At 40.9% G+C, this 20,014-nt stretch overlaps 2 protein-coding genes and 1 long non-coding RNA gene across 3 annotated transcripts in view; 1 reads left to right on the top strand and 2 right to left on the bottom strand.

Annotated features, from left to right (window-relative positions):
- The window catches only part of LOC103421679 (aspartic proteinase A1-like), a 22,814-nt gene extending 10,798 nt beyond the window's left edge, over positions 1 to 12,016 (top strand). The window contains exon 13 of the mRNA XM_070805582.1: positions 11,966 to 12,016. Coding sequence (XP_070661683.1) covers positions 11,966 to 11,967 — 2 coding nt within the window. The 3' untranslated portion in view covers positions 11,968 to 12,016. The remainder of the gene's footprint in view (positions 1 to 11,965) is intronic.
- On the bottom strand, positions 5,594 to 7,036 carry LOC139188304 (uncharacterized). The gene is made up of 2 exons (XR_011571671.1): positions 6,575 to 7,036; positions 5,594 to 5,916 (listed from the first exon to the last, which is right to left on the bottom strand). It is a non-coding gene; the product is annotated as an uncharacterized lncRNA (long non-coding RNA).
- Positions 8,980 to 20,014, bottom strand: LOC103411270 (uncharacterized). Its single transcript, XM_029107984.2, has 3 exons — positions 19,760 to 20,014; positions 10,118 to 10,421; positions 8,980 to 9,580 (listed from the first exon to the last, which is right to left on the bottom strand). Exons 2-3 carry the CDS (start codon positions 10,398 to 10,400, stop codon positions 9,198 to 9,200), a joined length of 666 nt encoding a protein of 221 aa, XP_028963817.1. The 5' UTR covers positions 10,401 to 10,421; positions 19,760 to 20,014; the 3' UTR covers positions 8,980 to 9,197.

Raw genomic sequence — 20,014 nt, 5'->3', positions numbered from 1 at the left:
CAACCAATTAAACTAACCTTCTAAAATATGCCACCTTATATTTGCAAGTGAGTTGGTCCATATATAAAGGCAAAGGCAATAGGCATCTTAACCAACACAAAAGTTTTGTATTTTGTACATTCTATTCTTTGCTCATCACCAAATGGACTGGACAAGAGGCTGCACCATTGGCCAAGGCTCATCAGCCACCGTCTCCTTAGCCACTTCTCGCCACTCCGGCGACAAGTTTGCCGTCAAGTCCGCTGAGATGTCCCATTCCCAGTTCTTGCAAAGGGAGCAGAAAATTTTCTCTGTTTTGAGCAGTCCACATATAGTAAGCTACATGGGGCATGACATTACTAATGAGAACAACAAGCTCGTGTACAATCTTCTCATGGAGTACGTGCCCGGCGGCACGATCATCGATGCAATTCGCAGCCGCGGAGGCCAAGTTGACGAATCAATAATCAGAAACTACACGAGGGGCATGGTGAAAGGGCTAGACTACTTGCATTCACTTGGGTTGGTACATTGTGACATAAAAGGCAGGAACATCTTGGTTGGTGAAGACGGTCCAAAAATTGCAGATTTTGGATGTGCTAGGTGGGCTAATCCGGCAGCAGCTTCCGTTGCCACAATTGGCGGCACGCCAATGTTTATGGCGCCAGAGGTGGCACGCGGAGAAGAGCAGGGGTTCGCGTGCGACGTATGGGCTCTCGGGTGTACAATTATCGAAATGGCTACCGGAGGATCAGCGCCGTGGCCTAACGCAGCTGACCCAGTAACTGTTCTTTATCAAATTGCATACTCTAATGAGCTGCCTGAGATTCCAAGCTTCCTCTCAGATCAAGCAAAGCACTTTTTGGAAAGGTGCTTACGGAGGGACCCAACAGATCGTTGGACGGCTAGTCAGCTTCTAAAGCATTCATTTCTTGGGGAGGAAGAAGAAGAAAAAGTTTTAATTAATTTTTCTAGCAGTACAAAACAAGTTCAAGGATCCACTTCATTTTCTCCAACAAGTATTCTCGATCAAGATGTATGGAATTCTTTTGGGGAATCAGAGAATTCGGGCAGTCTTGATCAAAACCCGAGTTTCGAAAACTCCTCTGATGATCAGAGGATCAGACGGTTGTCATTGTTTTCAGGGGACCCCAAGTGGAGTTGGGATGATGAGACTTGGATCGCAGTTAGAGGGAATGATTGTGATGAAAGCAACAGCATCGAGGATGATGCTGAAGCTGTAGGTAGTGAGGAGGATTTGGATTTAAATTTCTCAGATTGCAATAATCTTAGTTGTAGAATTAATGTGGATATTTTAGAGGCCTGCAAAAATGGTAGGAGAAATAGTAGTAGTGTAGGTTGGAGCAATCTCCTTCTTGAGAGGGACAGACTCGACAGAGACAATTTGTTGCTTCCTTCAGTTTCAAGCTTTTGGTAATCATAAAAATCTTTATTTTTCTGTCTGTTCTTTTGTTTTACTGCTGTTACTTTTAGTCTGGATGGTGTTGAGTGAACATAATAAGCACAACAACCGCACAAAAGACTGTCTTTGTGCTGAAGAGCTCTGACAAGTTCATATTGTCACGCGATATTATCAGCCATTTCACATTATAACAATATCTTAAATATATGTTTGAGATTGCTTTTAGAAAGCGTACATAATTTATAACAGCTAAAAGCGTTTTTAAATGCGTTTGACATAAAAAGTTAAAAGTGTTTATGAGTTATATAAGCGTTTTCTGAAGAAGAACTTGTCGAATGCTTCTTTTGGAAGTAGTTAGATTCTTTTAAAAAATCAATGTGATCCAATTGAAAGTATTTTAAGTATAAGTGCCTATGAACAGAAGTGCTTCCTCCCAAAACAATCACAAATGCGACCTAAGACTATGAAATATCTTTCATGCATATATTATCCACTAACATGGTAAAACTCCCAAAACAGTGTGACAGTCCGATTGAAAAACTTCTTGTGCTGGTGGGCCAGTTTGGGTTAATACAATTCTTGGTAGAAAAGGTGTCTGCTCATCAGTTTCTTCATTTGGTAGGTAAAAGAAGGGTGCCAAATTGGGTGTCTACAGTTCCATTCTGCCAACTGCTGCTCAAGTTTGGTGTGGTTCCTCAAATGCAAGTGGCCTAGGAATTAAAATTTTCAGTCATTACTTACTGTTCTTGGCAACTGTCAGAAAATATGGGCTAGTTTGAGTTGGTATTTGGTAAGGCAGGAACCAACATTTAAAACTGGATCACCAGATTTCTGTTCCCTCTGTTGAAAATAAAAACCTACTGGCAAATTGGCAATCATAATCTTATCTCCTTCAAAGAATATGGAACACCATTTGGGTGGATATAGTCCTTCCAAGTGGAATTGGCCTAAAGTTTTGTTAGTAGCTGGAGAAAGGGTCTAAACAGTCAAGTGCAATCATAACTTTTCGAAATATTTCTCATACAACCGGCTCTTTTTCTCGAATTTTACTCTTAGCAACTCTCAGCCGAGGGCAAAATAATTGCAGGAAATTTTATTTAGACTCAGTTATTTTATCTCTATATCTTACTAGAAAATTTTCTCCACCAAACTTTCAAATTTGTCCTTAAATAATTAAGAATAAGAAAATAAAGGGATATAAACATTGGTGTTTCTATCTCTACATCGAGTGACCCAAAACCTAGCACACCACTACACCCTTCCATTATTTCGGCAAAACCAACCTAAGTGCCGGCAAAATAGTCCCTCGAGGCTGTCGATGAACGTTATATCCTTCCATTCTTTTAAATTTTTGAAATATATTAACACAACGTAAAAATTATAAATCTAACTAGCTTAAAAACCCTATTAAAATCGGAATCTCCTCTTCCTTCCTCAGTAGTAACCAAAGCAAGCTTGAAGATGGTAACCATAAGACCAATTTGTTTTCGTCACAACAATCAGTTTCTGATATTCATTTAAAATCATTTCATCAAAGTTTTAAATGATTGGATTTAGAATATATAACGATAGCCATCTTATTTGAATAATTGCCCGCATGTGACACGAAAAATACATGACGCAGACTTTATATTAGCAACAGTTATATCGAATTCGAAGTATATGTTGGGGATTACAGGTAAATTAACAAAAGTAAGAAGCCATGGCATCGATACAGAGATCTTCTAGTAATGTTCCACTGTAACGTTGCATCTCTCAACCGAGTAGAAAGTTGCAGCATCCACAAGCAACGTTTCGAACGTAGCGTATCCTCTCGCAAATCGAAACTTTCCGGTACCGGAGACCACCGAAACCTCCCTAACCGCCTCGAACTGCTTACTGATCCCTTGTATCTCTAATGTGCTGCCATTGTACTTCTTGTTTGTGAACACAATCGATATCAACACATGAGTGTTGAGTCCGTCCAGCCCGGATGTCACATACAAGCCTTGGCCTCGCCCGACTACGGCTGAGTTTAGATCCGGTGTTGCGGTTAACGGATCATCAGTCACGTAAACTGTTCCGAACTGAGTGAAGGTCCAAAGCTTGCCGGCAATACCTGCAACTGGGATTACTGTGCTATTCGGACCGGCAACGAAGTCATGGAAGAACACGGTCAGTTTGGTTTCTTTGAGCTGACTTCTTGTAGCACCGGCCGAAAAAGCGGCAAAGGTTAGAACCAAGGAAGAAAATATCGGTAATATCGGAAATATCGGTAGTCCGAAAATACGGAAATATCGATGGAAATATCGGTAAAATATCGATATCGATAAAAATTACATGGAAACCACGGAAATTGTAAGAAAAACTTGGAAATTTTTATTGAAACTTTGTAGGATGTTTATTTAGTCAATTATCTATTAGTTTATCACAAAAAATTGGAAAGAAATGCATTGCATGATGGATTTAACATTATCAAGTTGATTATATAGCGAGCTGACAAACATTGTGAGTGTAGAAAATATGTAGTAATTAATGAAAGAAGTCTAAACACACCATAATCATTTATATATAATGAATTAGTACAATATTTTACACTTTATACATTGCATGGTAAGATACATAAGTGACTTAGTACCACATAGAGTTCCTATGAGGTTCAAAATTTTCACTATCTTCATCATCTCTATGTGTATAGTGAGTGTATTGTGAAGAGTAGTTATCCAATTTAATGAATAATAATCCAATTTCATAATAATCCAATTTAATGAATAATAATCCAATTTCATAAAAAAATAATCTTAATATAAAACATGGTGATGAATAATAATCCAATTTGATAATAATCCAATTTAATGAATAATAATCCAATTTGATAATAAAAAAAGGCGATAACAAGCCAATTGGCAAAAATGATTTAAAAAATCTAAATTGTCTAACTGACCGACACTCTTATAGACTCATTATATCACTTTTATAGACTCATCTTACCCTTATAAATTCATTATTTTTCTTGAAATTGATTAGAATCATTAGAAAAACAATTTTTTGCATTTCCATATGCCTAACCAATAAATACAACTTCTACTATTTCCCTGAAATTATATATTTTCACTTTTTCCCTGAAATTGAGTCATTTATCCTAATCTAATCTAGACCCCCAGATTAATTTATATTTTCACTCTTTTTCTGAAATTATATAAATTGTGCAATTGAGTCCTTTATCCTAATCTAATCTGGACCCTTCATCTTGATTCTCACTCTTTGTCACGCTGCCACGTGGCAGCCCACTAACCCTCACCCTATCTCTCTCTCTTTTCCCGAGTCCCTCTCGGACCCCTCACTCTCTCAGAGTTCTCAACTCTATCTCTCTCTCGAACTCTCCCTCCCCTGAACTCTCCATCCCTCTCCTCATGAACTCTCACCCTCCTGAACTCTCCCTCCCTCTCCTCCGTCTCTGGGAAGCACGGCGACGCGCAGAGGAAGCTCGGCTTCCCCGATCGCACCCACACCCAGGCACACCCAAATCCGTCCACCCCGATGCCAGCGCAGCATCTCCACCACCCTCCCTCCCTCTCCTTCCATCTCCTCCGTCTCTGGGAAGCACGGCGACGCGCAGAGGAAGCTCGGCTTCCCCGATCGCACCCACACCCAGGCACACCCAAGTTTTCAGGTGAGATCCGACTAAACCCTATGTTGATTACCTCTTGCATGCGTGAAATCTGAAGTTTATATGTGAAATTGATGTTAAAAATCGTGTTTTTGCAAGGTTCCAAAAAATGTCGCGATATTTCCAAAATATCGCGATATTATCGATATTATCGATAATATCGCGATATTTTGACGAAAATCACACGGATACCTATTTAAATATCCATTCCCCGAAAAATCGATATTATCGGCGATATTTCGCCGATAATATCGATATTTAAATCTATGGTTAGAACTAATAGCAACTTTGCTATGAAGTTCAATGCCATTGGAGTAGGCTAGGAAGATGAAGGTGTGAGCTGATAAGAGAGGACACATGGCAAGTTTGTAGGTATATCTGCCATGTCAGAAAAGACAGCTGGGATTTGTTGAAGAGTGGTTATTTTAGATAAGATTTGGTTGGATTGGATCTGTTAAGATTTGGTTAGATTGGATAAAAGATTTTCTAGTCGTTAAGTCGGTTGGTGGCCTTTATATGTTAGCTTTCTGAAAAGACTTATTGTATCGAACCTTTACATTGAATGAATATTCATCCTTTGAGTGCACTACTCTCTCTCTCTCTGAGTTCTTCTTCCTTGCTTCATTTTTCCTGCTTTCTTGATCAAACTTTAGTAGATTTACAGTAGTTAATATGGTATCAAGAGCCAGCGATTCTTCTGTGGTGTCCGATTTTTTGATTGGTTTTCTGAGGCTCGTCGGTACTTTGGGTATCTGAAATTTCAGTCGGCGACAGCACTTTGGGCATCTGGAAGTTGAGTTGGTGCATTTGGATTTCTCGAATTGCCTTGCTCGGTTTCTCAATTCAGGTTATATGCTTCAATTCCCTGTAAGTGTATGATTTTTTTTTTTTAGTCTTTGAAGAAGTAGATTGTTTTGTTTTGAGGCACGAAGCCATCACGGTTTATTTGGGGCACAAAGCCATTACTGTGTGTTTGCGGCACGAAGCCATCTGCGATCAAGATTGTTTGTTTGGGCATGAAGCCATCTGAGAAATTTTTTTGTTGTTCTTGTATCTTTGAAAGTTGAAATTGTTCTTTTTCTACTTGTGCTCTTGCAATATGCATAGTTTGTGTAGCAATGGCGTCTAATACTGTTCGAATTGAAGGTCTTTTGGGTATGCTTACAATCAAGTTGATGTTAGAGTATGAGTGTGATTCATACGGTTTGGTAATAATCCTTATTGTCTCAGATTGCTATAGAAAAATCTTAATATGTTTATGAGAGTTAATTCGACTTTGGTTTGGATTGAAACTCTATGTCGATAAGCTTAAGAATAGAACTTGTACAAGGATTTTGTCTTGTATTCCTTGTAGGATTGTAATAGGGCAATCTATATTTAGTATAAAAACATAAGCCACTACTCTCACAAAACATACACTCAATATTGAACTAAGACCTATTGTTAGTTTGAGTACTTTTGGTTTTGCAAGAGGGGAGAAGGTGCACTGTTTAGAAGTTTGATTTGGCTTCTACTGTTTTTACGGTCTTACAATACAACCACCACATTACGGCATTCACCACAACAAGGATCAGACAATGGAGGAGTTGTTCTACCATCATGAGCATAATGAGCTTTTGAAGTCGGTCCAAGAATGGATAAAAGAAACGGCAGAGTCATGCTCAACCGTAGCGGTGCTAGTGGCCACTATGGATTTTGCGATCGCCTACGCTATCCTACGGGTTAGTTTGTTATTGTGTTTATCGAATTGTGATTTTAATACTTGTATAAATTTGTGGTTCATGAGCTTAATCTCTTAACTTATAAATTGGATAAGTTTAGTCTTACAGTTGAATGATAAGAATTTTTCGAAATGGGTTTATCAGTTCAAGTCTGTTATGAAAGGGTATAAGATGTTTGATCATTTTGATGGCACTACAGGTTGTCCTCCTAAATTTGTGATTAATACAGAGCATGGGGTTACTAGTGTAATTTTGTAAGATTAGGAGAGCGTTTCAGATTGAGACAGTTGGTATAGGCTTTGCATGATTAAACAAGATGGGCACATTTCTCAAGCCTCAAGGTTGACCTACAAATTATAATTACAAACCAAAGCATTTGCTACAAAAAAGAACATGAACTGCAGGTACATTGCATACATAGGCCTCATTTGGCAGCTCGGACTGTACTGATTATTTCAGTCGGATAGGATAATTTGTCATCGGATAGTACTGACTATTTAGTTGAGCGTACTAACTATTTAATCGGGCATTTGGTGCAGTACCAGATTAAAAACTCAATTCATCAAAGATTATCATGTTCATTTACTTCCTCAAAAGGAGATTGAAGAACATTTATGGCACTGAGGGTTCACAATTTAAAACTAGCAAGAGAGATGGAAAAAGAGCCAGCTTGATTTTGTTTTCAGCAACCCGACTAATTAATACTGACGATTTGGAGTGTATAAGTTATCCGGCGTACGTCGTATAAAATAAGCCGGACCGCATAAATAATCCGGTGCTAATACGGAATGGCACTAAATACCGGATAATATTAAATAGTACTATCCGGTGCGTTATCTGGCATGCCAAACACGCCCATATTATAACAAATGGACATAATATTCTAGTAGTGCTTTATTGTAACAAGGCACCGTAGTACATCGTATGAATTTGGAACGTCCAAAAAAACTGTTTCAAATGTAGCATATCCCCTAACAAATCAAAACTTTCTGGTACCTGAAACCACCGATAGTTCTCTAACCTCCTCAAATTGCTTACTAATTCCTTGTATCTCCAGAGTGCTGCCATTGTACTCCTTGTTTGTGAACACAATCGATATCAATACAAGGGCATTCCGTCCGTCCAATCCAGACGTCATAGTCAACCCTTGAGCCCTGCCAACGGAGGCTGAGTTTCTGTCCAAGTCTTCCGTTATTAGGTCATCAACGACGTAAATTGTGGCAAATTGGGTGTAGCTCCAAAGCTTGCCGGAAGACCTACAAGTGGAATGTCTCTTGCATTTGGACCGGCAGTGATGTCTTGAAGGTAGAGGGAGAGTTGGGTTTCTTTGGACTTGGGAGTGGCTCGAACTGGAAGTGGAAATGGAGCCATGGCTAGAACCATGACTAGTATTATGGATTGAGCACTGAGCTTTGGTATGAACTTTAATGCCATTGGTTGATGCATTGGAGCTAATTGAGAAACGAAGAACAAGCAATTTAGCTTTAGAAATAGCTTTGTGATCTTCAGTTTCATACGGTTAGGGTTTCAATTTATAATTTGAACAAAGGAGCAATTATTTAACTTCTCATTTGTATGCAAAATAATTTGTTTACAATATATGTATTATTTGCATGCTAGTGTATTATTTGTTGCAAGTTTTTCATAGTTTGTATCAACTCCCATTGGCCTTGTGGTTTTTTTTTTCAATTGGGACCTTTTGGCTCACCCTTTGTACTTGCTTGCCTGCTTTTGGCTTCTTTGAATCTACGATCTTTCGAATAAAAAATAAATAAATAAAAGTGGTACCTGAGATTTGTATAACTCATCACTTTGGTCCCTAACATTTCAAATCAATAAAAGTGGTCCTGAAGGCAATGAAGGGTCTGTTTGGTGGGCTGGTTGGGATGAATTATGACCAGTTGAAATAGACTTAAGTCTAGTCAGTTGTTTGTTGTGTCAAAATAAAAATAGATTAAACATGGTAGGATATGATGTGTTATGAATTTACTATAAAGTGAGTTATCTAACTCATCCTCACACACTGGTTACAATCGCATTGCAAGGCAACCGCGTTCAATCTTCCTCTCCTCCCTATAAACTTGAGTCTACTCAGTTGTTTGATTTTTTTCTGATTGTTTTGGTTGGATTGGAACGACCGTAATTGGGAAAGAGAGAGGAGGAGGAGTGAGGGTGAAGTGAGAGAGGGAGTGGGAGAACGCTCATCCTTTTCTTCCGTTTGCGGCACCGGAAAGCAATCTTTATTGAATAAAAACGAGAATTAACAAAATTCTTGCATCATTTGATTACATTTTATATATAACTATAGGTACGAATTTATAACTGCAGTCATATTCTTTTCTGCTTCGACCTCAAATCTACACTACCCACCTCATAGAGCTAGATATTGACAAAGATGACAGATAATTACTAAGTAACCACTCCCTTACGTGTTCTTTTTTCCATCAGTGTGGGATGCGCTTTGTTCAATCGATGTTAACTGACTGCGGAGATTTTGGTTGTCTGCCAGCAAGCGGTCGTATTCCATAAGAAGTCCTTCAGATTGCTTTCTTAGGGCCTCTACCTCACTTCCCGCCGCCTCTGCCTTCTTCTCTTTCGTCTCATATTCAGATTCCAGAGTCTTGATCTTTGTCCTCAATGTCTCATTCTCTTGTACTATGGTCTTAAGTTGCTTTGAACTTCCGTTTTTCTCCTCTTGAGAACTTTGGTTTTGTCTTTTCACAGCCTCCATGGCCTTCCTGAGGAATCGAAGTTCTCGTATATAATGGTGCAATCTATCTATCATCAGAGAAAGAAACAGAAAAAATCCTGCATTCGATACGATTGAAAGTCAGTTTTGAAGGATATGAATGGTTATCAAGCAAATCAAAGAAATCATTAGAATTGTAAATAACTTGAGCAAAACGATATTCTAATGACCTCTGCATCAGATGACCAAAGTTCTGCCTAACAGAAAGGAAGGGGAAGTAAGGTAGCATATCTAAAATGTTAAGAAAATATAGGGAAACAAGAAGGCAAGAAAATCTGATGTTCGAGACCTAACTCAACTTCATAACAGGTTGAGCTAATATGTTTCATGCTCAAGCTGATGAAAGTCCAACACTAAGGGCAAAGCAGAAGAACGTTCAGCTGCTTCAAAAGGTAGCTATCAACTTGCCCTACGTAAATCAAACCATTTCCTTCTAATTCCATCACATATGAGCTCAACGATTAACAGGCACAATTCATAACGAGTACACCTAACTCCAGTAACTCGAATAGAAAGTACAAGATGTAAGTCTAGATAACAGTAGATAAGCCTGATACCAATTTTTGAAAACAAGCTTAAGAGATCAAGAAGAATACCCATAAGAGAAATTTCGAGCATTTTCACGGACATGAGAACCTCGTCCGTAGGGTTGAGCACGCCAGATTCAATGGTTCGGTTCTTGATGTCAACCAGATTGTAGACGTCGGCCATCAGAACAGCAAATACAGTCCCAGCGACCGTCTTCACCATCACCGGGCCCTTCCCTTGCTTCATCTTATCCAAGGCGAGAATCACTAGCTTTCTCAGAGGGTTCTTGAACAAGAAGGCCAAAATCAGCAGCATTTCGCTGAAAATCACCGTGTACAGCAGCTGCAACATCTTTACTCCAAACTCCGAGAACTGAAGCAATGAACAAATTGAGGTGTTCTCAGTAAAATCAGTTTGTTTCACTGACCGTAATTATACGAATAAGGAATACTAATGATAACAGCAGACAACTTTTAAGCTATGTATTTGTTCAATAAAACTCCGCCTATGTCTTACATGGCCGGTCCCAAGCCCGGATAAAGGAGGAGGGGGAGGGCGTCAGGTAGTCGACAGCCGGCACTCCATGATCACGTCGAATCCTTATGAAAATGAATCCAGAACAAAATCGCGCTAAAGCTAGGGCGTCACCCGTAAGTGGCGCGCTGTGTGGCCCGAGCACAGTGATAAGTGAGCAAGGGTCGCTGTATCTCCATCGGCATCCGGATGCAGTGTTAAATGAGCAAGGGGGCCATAGAAACTTCTTTTCGAACGACTCCACTCAAAGTTGTTTGGGAGCATATGCTCCTATCAACTTTACCCGGGACACACAAAAGAAGTACTTTGATCCTATTAGACAGGGGAGGGTGAAGAAGCTAGGACAGAAGGGTAGAGTTCAAGAGAGCAAAATGCGTTTAGGAACGTGGAATATAGGAACCTTAACGGGAAAATCTATGGAAGTAGTGGAAGTTATGGTGAGGAGAAGGATAAATATTATGTGCCTACAAGAAACTAAGTGGGTTGGTAGTAAGGCAAAGGATCTAGAAAACTCAGGGTTTAAACTTTGGTATTCGGGCACAAATAGAACGAGAAACGGTGTTGGCATCATCGTGGACAAGACCTTGGTACAAGATGTTGTAGATGTCAAGAGGGTAGGAGATAGAATCATGGCAATCAAGATTGTAATAGGACAAGAACTTATCAATGTGATTAGTGCGTACGCACCTCAAGTAGGGTTGGATACGAGTTCGAAGGAGAAATTTTGGGAAGATCTTGGAGACTTGGTGCAAGGAATTGCTCAGACGGAGAAGTTATTTATAGGAGGAGATTTAAATGGACACGTGGGCAGGGAGACAGGCAACTATGGAGGTTTTCATGGTGGCCATGGTTTTGGGGAGAGAAACGAGGATGGGGAAGCTATCTTGGATTTTGCAATGGCATATGATCTCTTCTTAGCCAACACCTTCTTTAAGAAGAGAGAAGAACATGTGATCACCTACAAGAGTGGGTCGTCAAAAACACAAATAGATTTTCTTCTAATGAGGAAAGGGGATCGTATAACTTGTAAGGATTGCAAAGTTATACCAGGAGAGAGCGTGGCTAATCAACATCGCTTGTTGGTGATGGATGTACATATCAAAAGAGTAAGACAAAAGAACAATACTTGGAAGTGCCCAAGGACTAGATGGTGGAATCTAAAAGAAGAAAAACAAGTCATTTTCAAAGAGAAGGTAATCACCCAATGTGTGTGGGATAGAGAGGGGGAAGCTAGCCAAATGTGGGATTCCATGGCTAGTTGTATCCGAAAAGTAGCAAAAGAGGTATTAGGAGAGTCCAAGGGCTTTGCCCCACACCAAAAGGAATCTTGGTGGTGGAATGAGGAGGTACAAACAAAGGTGAAGGCTAAGAAGGAATGTTGTAAAGCCTTATACAAGGAGAGGACCGATGAAAATGGTGAAAGGTATAGAAAAGCGAAGCAAGAGGCGAAGAAAGCTGTCGGAGAAGCTAAGTTAGCGGCTTACGACGATATGTATAAACGACTAGATACCAAAGAAGGAGAGTTGGATATCTATAAACTATCTAGAGCAAGGGAAAAGAAGACAAGGGACCTAAACCAAGTGAGGTGCATCAAGGATGAGGATGGAAAGGTTCTTGCTACAGAGAACGCGGTTAAAGACAGATGGAGAGGTTATTTTCATAATCTTTTCAATGAAGGACATGAAATGAGTGATTCTTTAGGGGAGTTGAGTAACTCAGAAGAGTGTAGAAACTACTCTTTTTATCGTCGAATCCGGAAGGAAGAAGTGGTTGTAGCTTTGAAGAAGATGAAACATAAAAAAGCAATAGGCCCAGACGATATACCAATCGAAGTGTGGAAACTTTTGGGAGAGACAGGTATAACATGGCTCACTGACCTTTTCAATAGGATTTTGAAAACGAAGAAGATGCCAAATGAGTGGCGAACGAGCACTTTGGTGCCTATCTACAAGAATAAGGGTGACGTACAAAATTGCATGAACTATAGGGGTATTAAGCTAATGAGTCATACAATGAAGCTCTGGGAGAGAGTCATTGAGCATAGATTGAGGCAAGAGACGGGTTTCGGACAACCAATTCGGGTTCATGCCAGGGCGCTCAACCATGGAGGCAATCTATCTCTTACGAAGATTGATGGAAAGATATAGAGATGGGAAAAAGGATTTACACATGGTCTTTATAGATTTGGAAAAAGCGTATGATAGGGTCCCAAGAGACATTCTTTGGAGGATTTTAGAGAAGAAAGGAGTACGAGTAGCATATATCCAAGCTATAAAGGATATGTATGAAGGAGCAAAGACTGCCGTAAGAACTCATGAAGGACAAACCGAAAGCTTTCCCATAACTGTAGGATTACATCAAGGCTCATCCTTAAGTCCTTACCTTTTTGCGTTGGTAATGGATGAGTTAACAGGACATATTCAAGATGATATTCCTTGGTGTATGCTTTTCGCAGACGATATAGTGTTGATAGATGAAACTCAGGAAGGGGTAAATGCAAAGCTTAACCTTTGGAGAGAAGTGTTGGAATCTAAAGGTCTTCGCCTAAGCCGATCAAAGACAGAATATATGGAGTGCAAGTTCAGTGCAAATGGAGGCCAAAACGAGTTAGGAGTGAGGATCGGAGATCAAGAAATACCAAAGAGCGACCGTTTTCGTTACCTAGGATCTATCTTGCAAAAGAACGGAGAATTAGATGGAGATCTCAACCATAGAATACAAGCTGGATGGATGAAGTGGAAGAGTGCATCCGGCGTGTTGTGTGACCGCCGTATGCCACTGAAGCTCAAGGGAAAATTTTATAAGACGGCAATAAGGCCGGCGATGCTGTATGGCACAGAATGTTGGGCGGTGAAACATCAACACGTACACAAAATGGGTGTAGCGGAGATGAGGATGCTTCGTTGGATGTGTGGGCACACGAGAAAGGATAAGATTAGGAATGAGGATATCCGGGGTAAAGTAGGAGTAGCCGAAATTGAAGGAAAGATGAGAGAAAATCGGTTACGGTGGTTTGGACATGTGCAAAGAAGGCCTACTGACGCTCCGATTAGAAGATGCGACTATGGGACAGAGGTTCAGGGCCGAAGGGGTAGAGGAAGACCTAGGAAAACTTTGGAAGAGACTCTAAGAAAAGACTTAGAGTACTTGGATCTAACGAAGGACATGACACAGGATCGAGCACAATGGCGTTCTAAGATTCATATAGCCGATCCCACTCAGTGACTTGGATTTTCCAAGTCTCCAACCGAGAAGTTTTCCTCACTCGGGAAATTAAGGGAACACTACCCCAACCTACATGCTCCACTCAGAAAGCTTCAACATACAAGCTTCAACATACAAGCTTCAACAAAAGAAAATTCAAAGAACTTAGCGAAGAAGGCTTTGGTGTATTTAACACAATACGTTGAAATGAAGGAAAGCTTATTTATTGATATTCCCGATAAGCTACAAATATGTACATATACATGAGTCAAAATAAACACACAAGAGGAAGCCTTCACAAAGGTTGCTTAGGAGAAGTCTCAGCAGTCGGTAGAGCCCCAGAAAGAGAAGGCACCGGAGGGGGATCATTTGGAGCCTCAGTACTGGACAGAACCCTAGAAGGAGGAGGCATCAGAGGTTGATCATTTGGAGCTTCATTACGCGGTACAGCCCCAGAAGACGAAGGCAATAAATGCCTTTGGAACAAACCCACAAATCTCTGATGATCAAGTAAAACCTGACCATCAGTTTCCTTCATCTGGTCAAGCTTCCTCTTCATGTTTGTAGCATAGTCATGTGCGAGCCGGTGCAACTGTTTATTCTCATGCTTGAGCCCTCTAATCTCCTGTTTGAGACTCATCACTTCAGCCGCCAATGATTCAACTTGGCGGGTTCGAGCAAATAGGCGTTGGGCCATATTAGACACAGAACCTGCACACTGAACACTGAGAGCCAGCGAATCCTTAACAGCTAACTCATCAGACCGTTTGGAAAGTAGTCTGTTATCTTTGGGAGTGAGAAGGTTCCTGGCCACCACCGCAGCGGTCATATCATTCTTCATCACGGAATCCCCAACGGTAAGAGGACCAGTAGGGGAGACGAAGGATGGGCGCCATATGTTGTCTGGAGAAGGCGGGGCTGCCTCTTCAACAAGGTTCAAGTCAAAACGACGGTCGGAGGGGCCAGACATTTTCAAAGGTGTTGAAGAGAGAAGAGGTCGGACAAATCAAGATCTTAGAAGTGCAAGAATGAAGCTTCTACTGGTGGAGATTCAAGTGTGCTTTGGAACTTAATGCCAGCCCCTATAAAAATCTGCACTCGACGGAGCTTCAGAAATCGAAGAGGCGCCTGCTCAGAAATCGAAGAGGCGTTTGCTTTCTCAAAAGTTGGGCTACTTAGAGATCACGAGGGTTGATCTCAGAAATCGAAGAGGTGTTTGCTTTCTCAAAAGTTGGGCTGCTCAAAGACCACGAAGGCCGATCTCAGAAATCGAAGAGGCGCTCGCTTTCTCAAAAGCTGGGCTCCCCAGAGACCACGAGGGCCGATCTCAGAAATCGAAGAGGCACCTACTTTTCCAACCTTGTCAGCACCTGTCACACGCACACTCAGCTTTGCGGAAATTATGGGCATTCTGTCAAAGACTTCTGGGGAAGTAGAAAACACATGAATCTTACTGTTCAATCACCAATTTCCCACACGCAACAATAGCTCATGGGTACCACAGATAACTTTGCCAAAGTTCTCTGCCAAAGTTGAGCACGTGAAGCTTGCAGCTCCCACTACATCGCTCTGACCAAGAAGGGTAAAAGAATAGCAAAGAAACAGCACTAACAAAGTTTAGACCCATAAATTTTGAAGGTCTAGCTACCATATTATTACCCACAAGGGTAAAGGAACAGTACCACTGCTGGATAATTGGAAAGTCCCTGTGTGTCAACCTCTGTGCTTCGTGGCAAGGTAGACTAGCAAACATGCCCAACCTTTACTCACATTCGAGAAAACACTCCCAATAAGATTGCTTGCTCCAAAATCGAAGATGCACCGTCCTCTGAATCTAAAGAGCCAGACTCCCAACATGACTATTTTCTTAAAAATCGAAGAGAGGGTAAAGGAACAGTACCATTGCTGGATAATTGGAAAGTCCCTGTGTGTCAACCTCTGTGCTTCGTGGCAAGGTAGACTAGCAAACATGCCCAACCTTTACTCACATTCGAGAAAACACTCCCAACAAGATTGCTTGCTCCAAAATCAAAGAGGCACCGCTCTCCGAATCTCGAGAGCCAGACTCCCAACATGATTACTTTCTCAAAAATCGAAGAGACACTGCTCCCCGAATCTCGAGAGCCAGACCCCCAGCATGATTGCTTTCTCAAAAATCGATGAGGCATCGTTCTCCGAATCAATCGAAGAGGCGCTCGCTTTCTCAAAAGCTGGGCTGCTCATAGACCACGAGGGCCGATCTCAGAAATCAAAGAGGCACCTACTTTTCTAGCCTTGTCAGCACCTGTCACACACACACTCAGCTTTGCAGAAATTATGGGCATTCTGTCGAAGACTTCTGGTGAAGTAGAAAGCACATGAATCTTACTGTTCAATCACTCACTTCCCACACGCAATAATAACTCATGGGTACCACAGATAACTTTGCCAAAGTTCTCTGCCAAAGTTGAGCACGTGAAGCTTGCAGCTCCCACTACATCGCTCTGACCAAGAAAGGTAAAAGAATAACAAAGAAACAGCACTAACAAAGTTTAGACACATAAATTTTGAAGGTCTAGCTACCATATTATTACCCACAAGGGTAAAGGAACAGTACCACTGCTGGATAATTGGAAAGTCCCTGTGTGTCAACCTCTGTGCTTCGTGGCAAGGTAGACTAGCAAACATGCCCAACCTTTACTCACATTCGAGAAAACACTCCCAACAAAATTGCTTGCTCCAAAATCGAAGAGGCACCGTCCTCTGAATCTAAAGAGCCAGACTCCCAACATGACTACTTTCTCAAAATCGAAGAGAGGGTAAAGGAACAGTACCATTGCTGGATAATTGGAAAGTCCCTGTGTGTCAACCTTTGTGCTTCGTGGCAAGGTAGACTAGCAAACATGCCCAACCTTTACTCACATTCGAGACAACACTCCCAACAAGATTGCTTGCTCCAAAATCGAAGAGGCACCGCCCTCCGAATCTCGAGAGCCAGACTCCCAACATGATTACTTCCTCAAAAATCGAAGAGACACTGCTCTCCGAATCTCGAGAGTCAGACCCCCAGCATGATTGCTTTCTCAAAAATCGAAGAGGCATCGTTCTCCGAATCTCGAGAGCCATATACCACAGACCACTTTTTCAAAGTGCTCTGACAGAGTTAAAACATGTGAAACTGGCAGCTCCCACTACTGTGCTATGACCAAGCAGGGTAAAGGAATAGCATTACTACTTGTTGTTAGGGAGACTCCTATATATGTCGACCTCCATCCCCAACGGACAGGCAGACTTGCAAAAATGCTCAACCCTTCATCATATCTGAGAGGGCACTCCCAACGAAGCCTTTCGAAATATTCAGCTTTCTTTCCCCCCGATAATACCTCTGCAAACAAGCTATACTAGAGCAAGAATATCTCATATCATCAGGGTTAAAAGCAAGAGTATCCCATATCATGCTTTTTCCCTGTCTTTTCTTTTGGCCTTGTTTTTACCTGCAAGACAAAGAGAAAGAGAGCAATCAGTCAGCACTTGGAATCAAGCTTCCAGCCAGAAACTGACTGCCTGGAACCCCTTACCTGATTACTTACCTGGCATTGCTCTCGAGTACTCATCTTCAACATCTTATGTTTCCAGGGAAGATTCCGCATCTGCTTGAGGAACAGATAGGGCAAGTGTGAAGGATACAAGGAAGCATGTGGAGACAAGCGTAACAGCACACGTGCCGATACATCCATTACTCTGTCAAAAGCAAAAGTATCCCATATCAGCAGGGTGGAACGTACTCTAGATTTGATGGACTTGTTTTGACCCTCAAATTCTTCAGTCGGCCTTATACTCTGGAGGAAACCAAAAAACCCTCCAGCTCAGTTCAAGAATAAGCATGTGGAACGTTACTTCTTCAAAAGCAAAAGTATCTCATATCATCTCTTCTCATTTTTCTTCTCTTTATCCTTCATGCTGCTGCAAGATGGGGAGAAGGTGAACAATCAGTCGGAGCTCTGATTGCTTACCTTGTCTGTCACCTCTTTCAGCAGACCCCCTAGCTCGGCGACTTGGGGGACTCCTACTACATGGTTTGTATCGCGCTTGACCAAGCCTGAAACTACAAGTAAGCTTCAAGTGAAATTGATATATTACCTTGTGCATCTCCACCAGTTAAAGATACCACCCCTGGATGGAGGAAGAGTACTTCCAGAGAAGATGCCACATCTACCTATGAGACAGATAAGGCAAGTCAAGACGACACCACACTCCGATACTTAGAAGTTTCGTGATTACGAGATCATTCTCCCACAATATTTCCTAATGTCATTTGTACTAAATCATTCACTTGTACTCACTAAAGGAGAGCTTGAACCTATGTACTTGTGTAAACCCTTCACAATTAATGAGAACTCTTCTATTCCGTGGACGTAGCCAATCTGGGTGAACCACGTACATCTTGTGTTTGTTTTCCTATCTCTATCCATTTATATACTTATCCACACTAATGACCGGAGCAATCTAGCGAAGATCACAAAAAGCGACCGTTTTCGCTACCTAGGATCTATCTTGCAAGAGAACGGAGAATTAGATGGAGATCTCAACCATAGAATACGAGTTGGATGGAAAGAGTGCATCCGGCGTGTTGTGTGACCGTCGTAGGCCACTGAAGCTCAAGGGAAAATTTTATAGGACGGCAATAAGGCCAGCGATGTTGTATGGCACAGAATGTTGGGTGGTGAAGCATCAACACGTACACAAAATGGGTGTAGCGGAGATGAGGATGCTTCGTGGGATGTGTGGCCACATGAGAAAGGATAAGATTGGGAATGAGGATATCCGAGGTAAAGTAGGAGTAGCCGAAATTGTAGGAAAGATGAGAGAAAATCGGCTCCGGTGATTTGGACATGTGCAAAGAAGGCCGTCTGACGCTCCGGTTCGAAGATGTGACTACGGGACAGAGGTTCAGGGCCGAAGGGGTAGAGGAAGACCTAGGAAAACTTTGGAAGAGACTCTAAGAAAAGACTTAGAGTACTTGGATCTAACGGAGGACATGACACAAAATCGAGCGCAATGGCGTTCTAGGATTCATATAGCCGACCCCACTTAGTGGGAAAAGGCTTTGTTGTTGTTGTTGTATTTGTTCAATAAAAACAAGGTTTTATAGCCAAAATGGTCTATATGAGATTGTCATAACTCCTCACTTTGGTCCTTGAGATTTAAAATCGATAAAATAGTTCCTGAGATTGTCTAATGTCAATCATTTTGATCCTTCTAGAAAAAAATTCATTAAATTGAAGAAACCACCAGTACAAGGAGAGGGGTTGATTTGACAAAAATACCCTAAATTAACGGAGATTTGAAGAACCAAAATGACTGATGATGGATAATCTCAGGACCACTACTATCGATTTTAAATATCGGAGACCAAACTGAGTAGTTATGCCAATCTCAGGTCCATTTTGGATAAAAAGCAAAAAAACAATACTACCGACTCATTTAATCAACTCATTCGGTGTATTTTCAGATATCGTAAGATATTTATACATATTTATACATATGCATTTTTCCATATAAAATACTGAAGCATTTCAATAAAAACCGATTGCAAACTGAATGATGATGGAACTCCGAATGATTTACAAATTTGCATAAATTTATGCTTAAAATGTCATGAATTTATCTAATATTACCCTTCATTCTACAGATTTAACGCAAACACGGAAACTGAGTGCTAAATTTACAGAAAATTCACCAGAAACTATAGCAAAAATAAGAAATTAACATTTTAATTTATCAACAACGTTGCTTTCCTTCACAAATTAGATGAATTAGATGAATTTGCTAAATAAATTCACAAATAAAATCAAAATGAATAACGAACACCATAGATCAAGGATAAACAAATACAGAAATAAGCAGATTCAGAGATGAATAAGTCTAGAAGCAAAAATCAGAGATCAAGTAAAGGAAAGCAACAGAAGAAATAAAAAACTGCGAAGACTTACCAAGATGTAAAGAGAGAGTGCAGGGGAGAGTGGATGAATGTGAGAGTATGGGTGGGAGAGTAAATGGGAGACTAGTTTTTTTTTTTTCTTTTTGAATGGTAGCTGGAGAGTACAGAGAGAGTGAAATATCAGGAAGAAAGCGAACCGCTTCAACTATAGACAAATATCGGTTTAGTAGGTTTGAGAGTAGGTTCAAACCTACTAAAGTTGACCATGGCAACTACAATACCAGAGAAATGCTAAAAATACTCTTTC

The sequence above is a fragment of the Malus domestica genome, chromosome 09 (assembly GCF_042453785.1).
Source record: "Malus domestica chromosome 09, GDT2T_hap1".
Classification (NCBI taxonomy): Eukaryota; Viridiplantae; Streptophyta; class Magnoliopsida; order Rosales; family Rosaceae; genus Malus; species Malus domestica.
Note: the sequence above shows the minus strand (reverse complement) of the source record. Positions and strands in the feature narration are given on the sequence as shown.

What these genes read in the sequence shown, in the direction of transcription:
- LOC103411270 (XM_029107984.2), bottom strand. Translation starts at nt 10,400, where the DNA reads ATGTTGCAGCTGCTGTACACGGTGATTTTCAGCGAAATGCTGCTGATT. An exon ending in GCTCGAAATTTCTCTTATGG is followed by an intron (nt 9,581 to 10,117) that starts GTATTCTTCTTG and finishes TATCGAATGCAG; the next exon opens with GATTTTTTCTGTTTCTTTCT.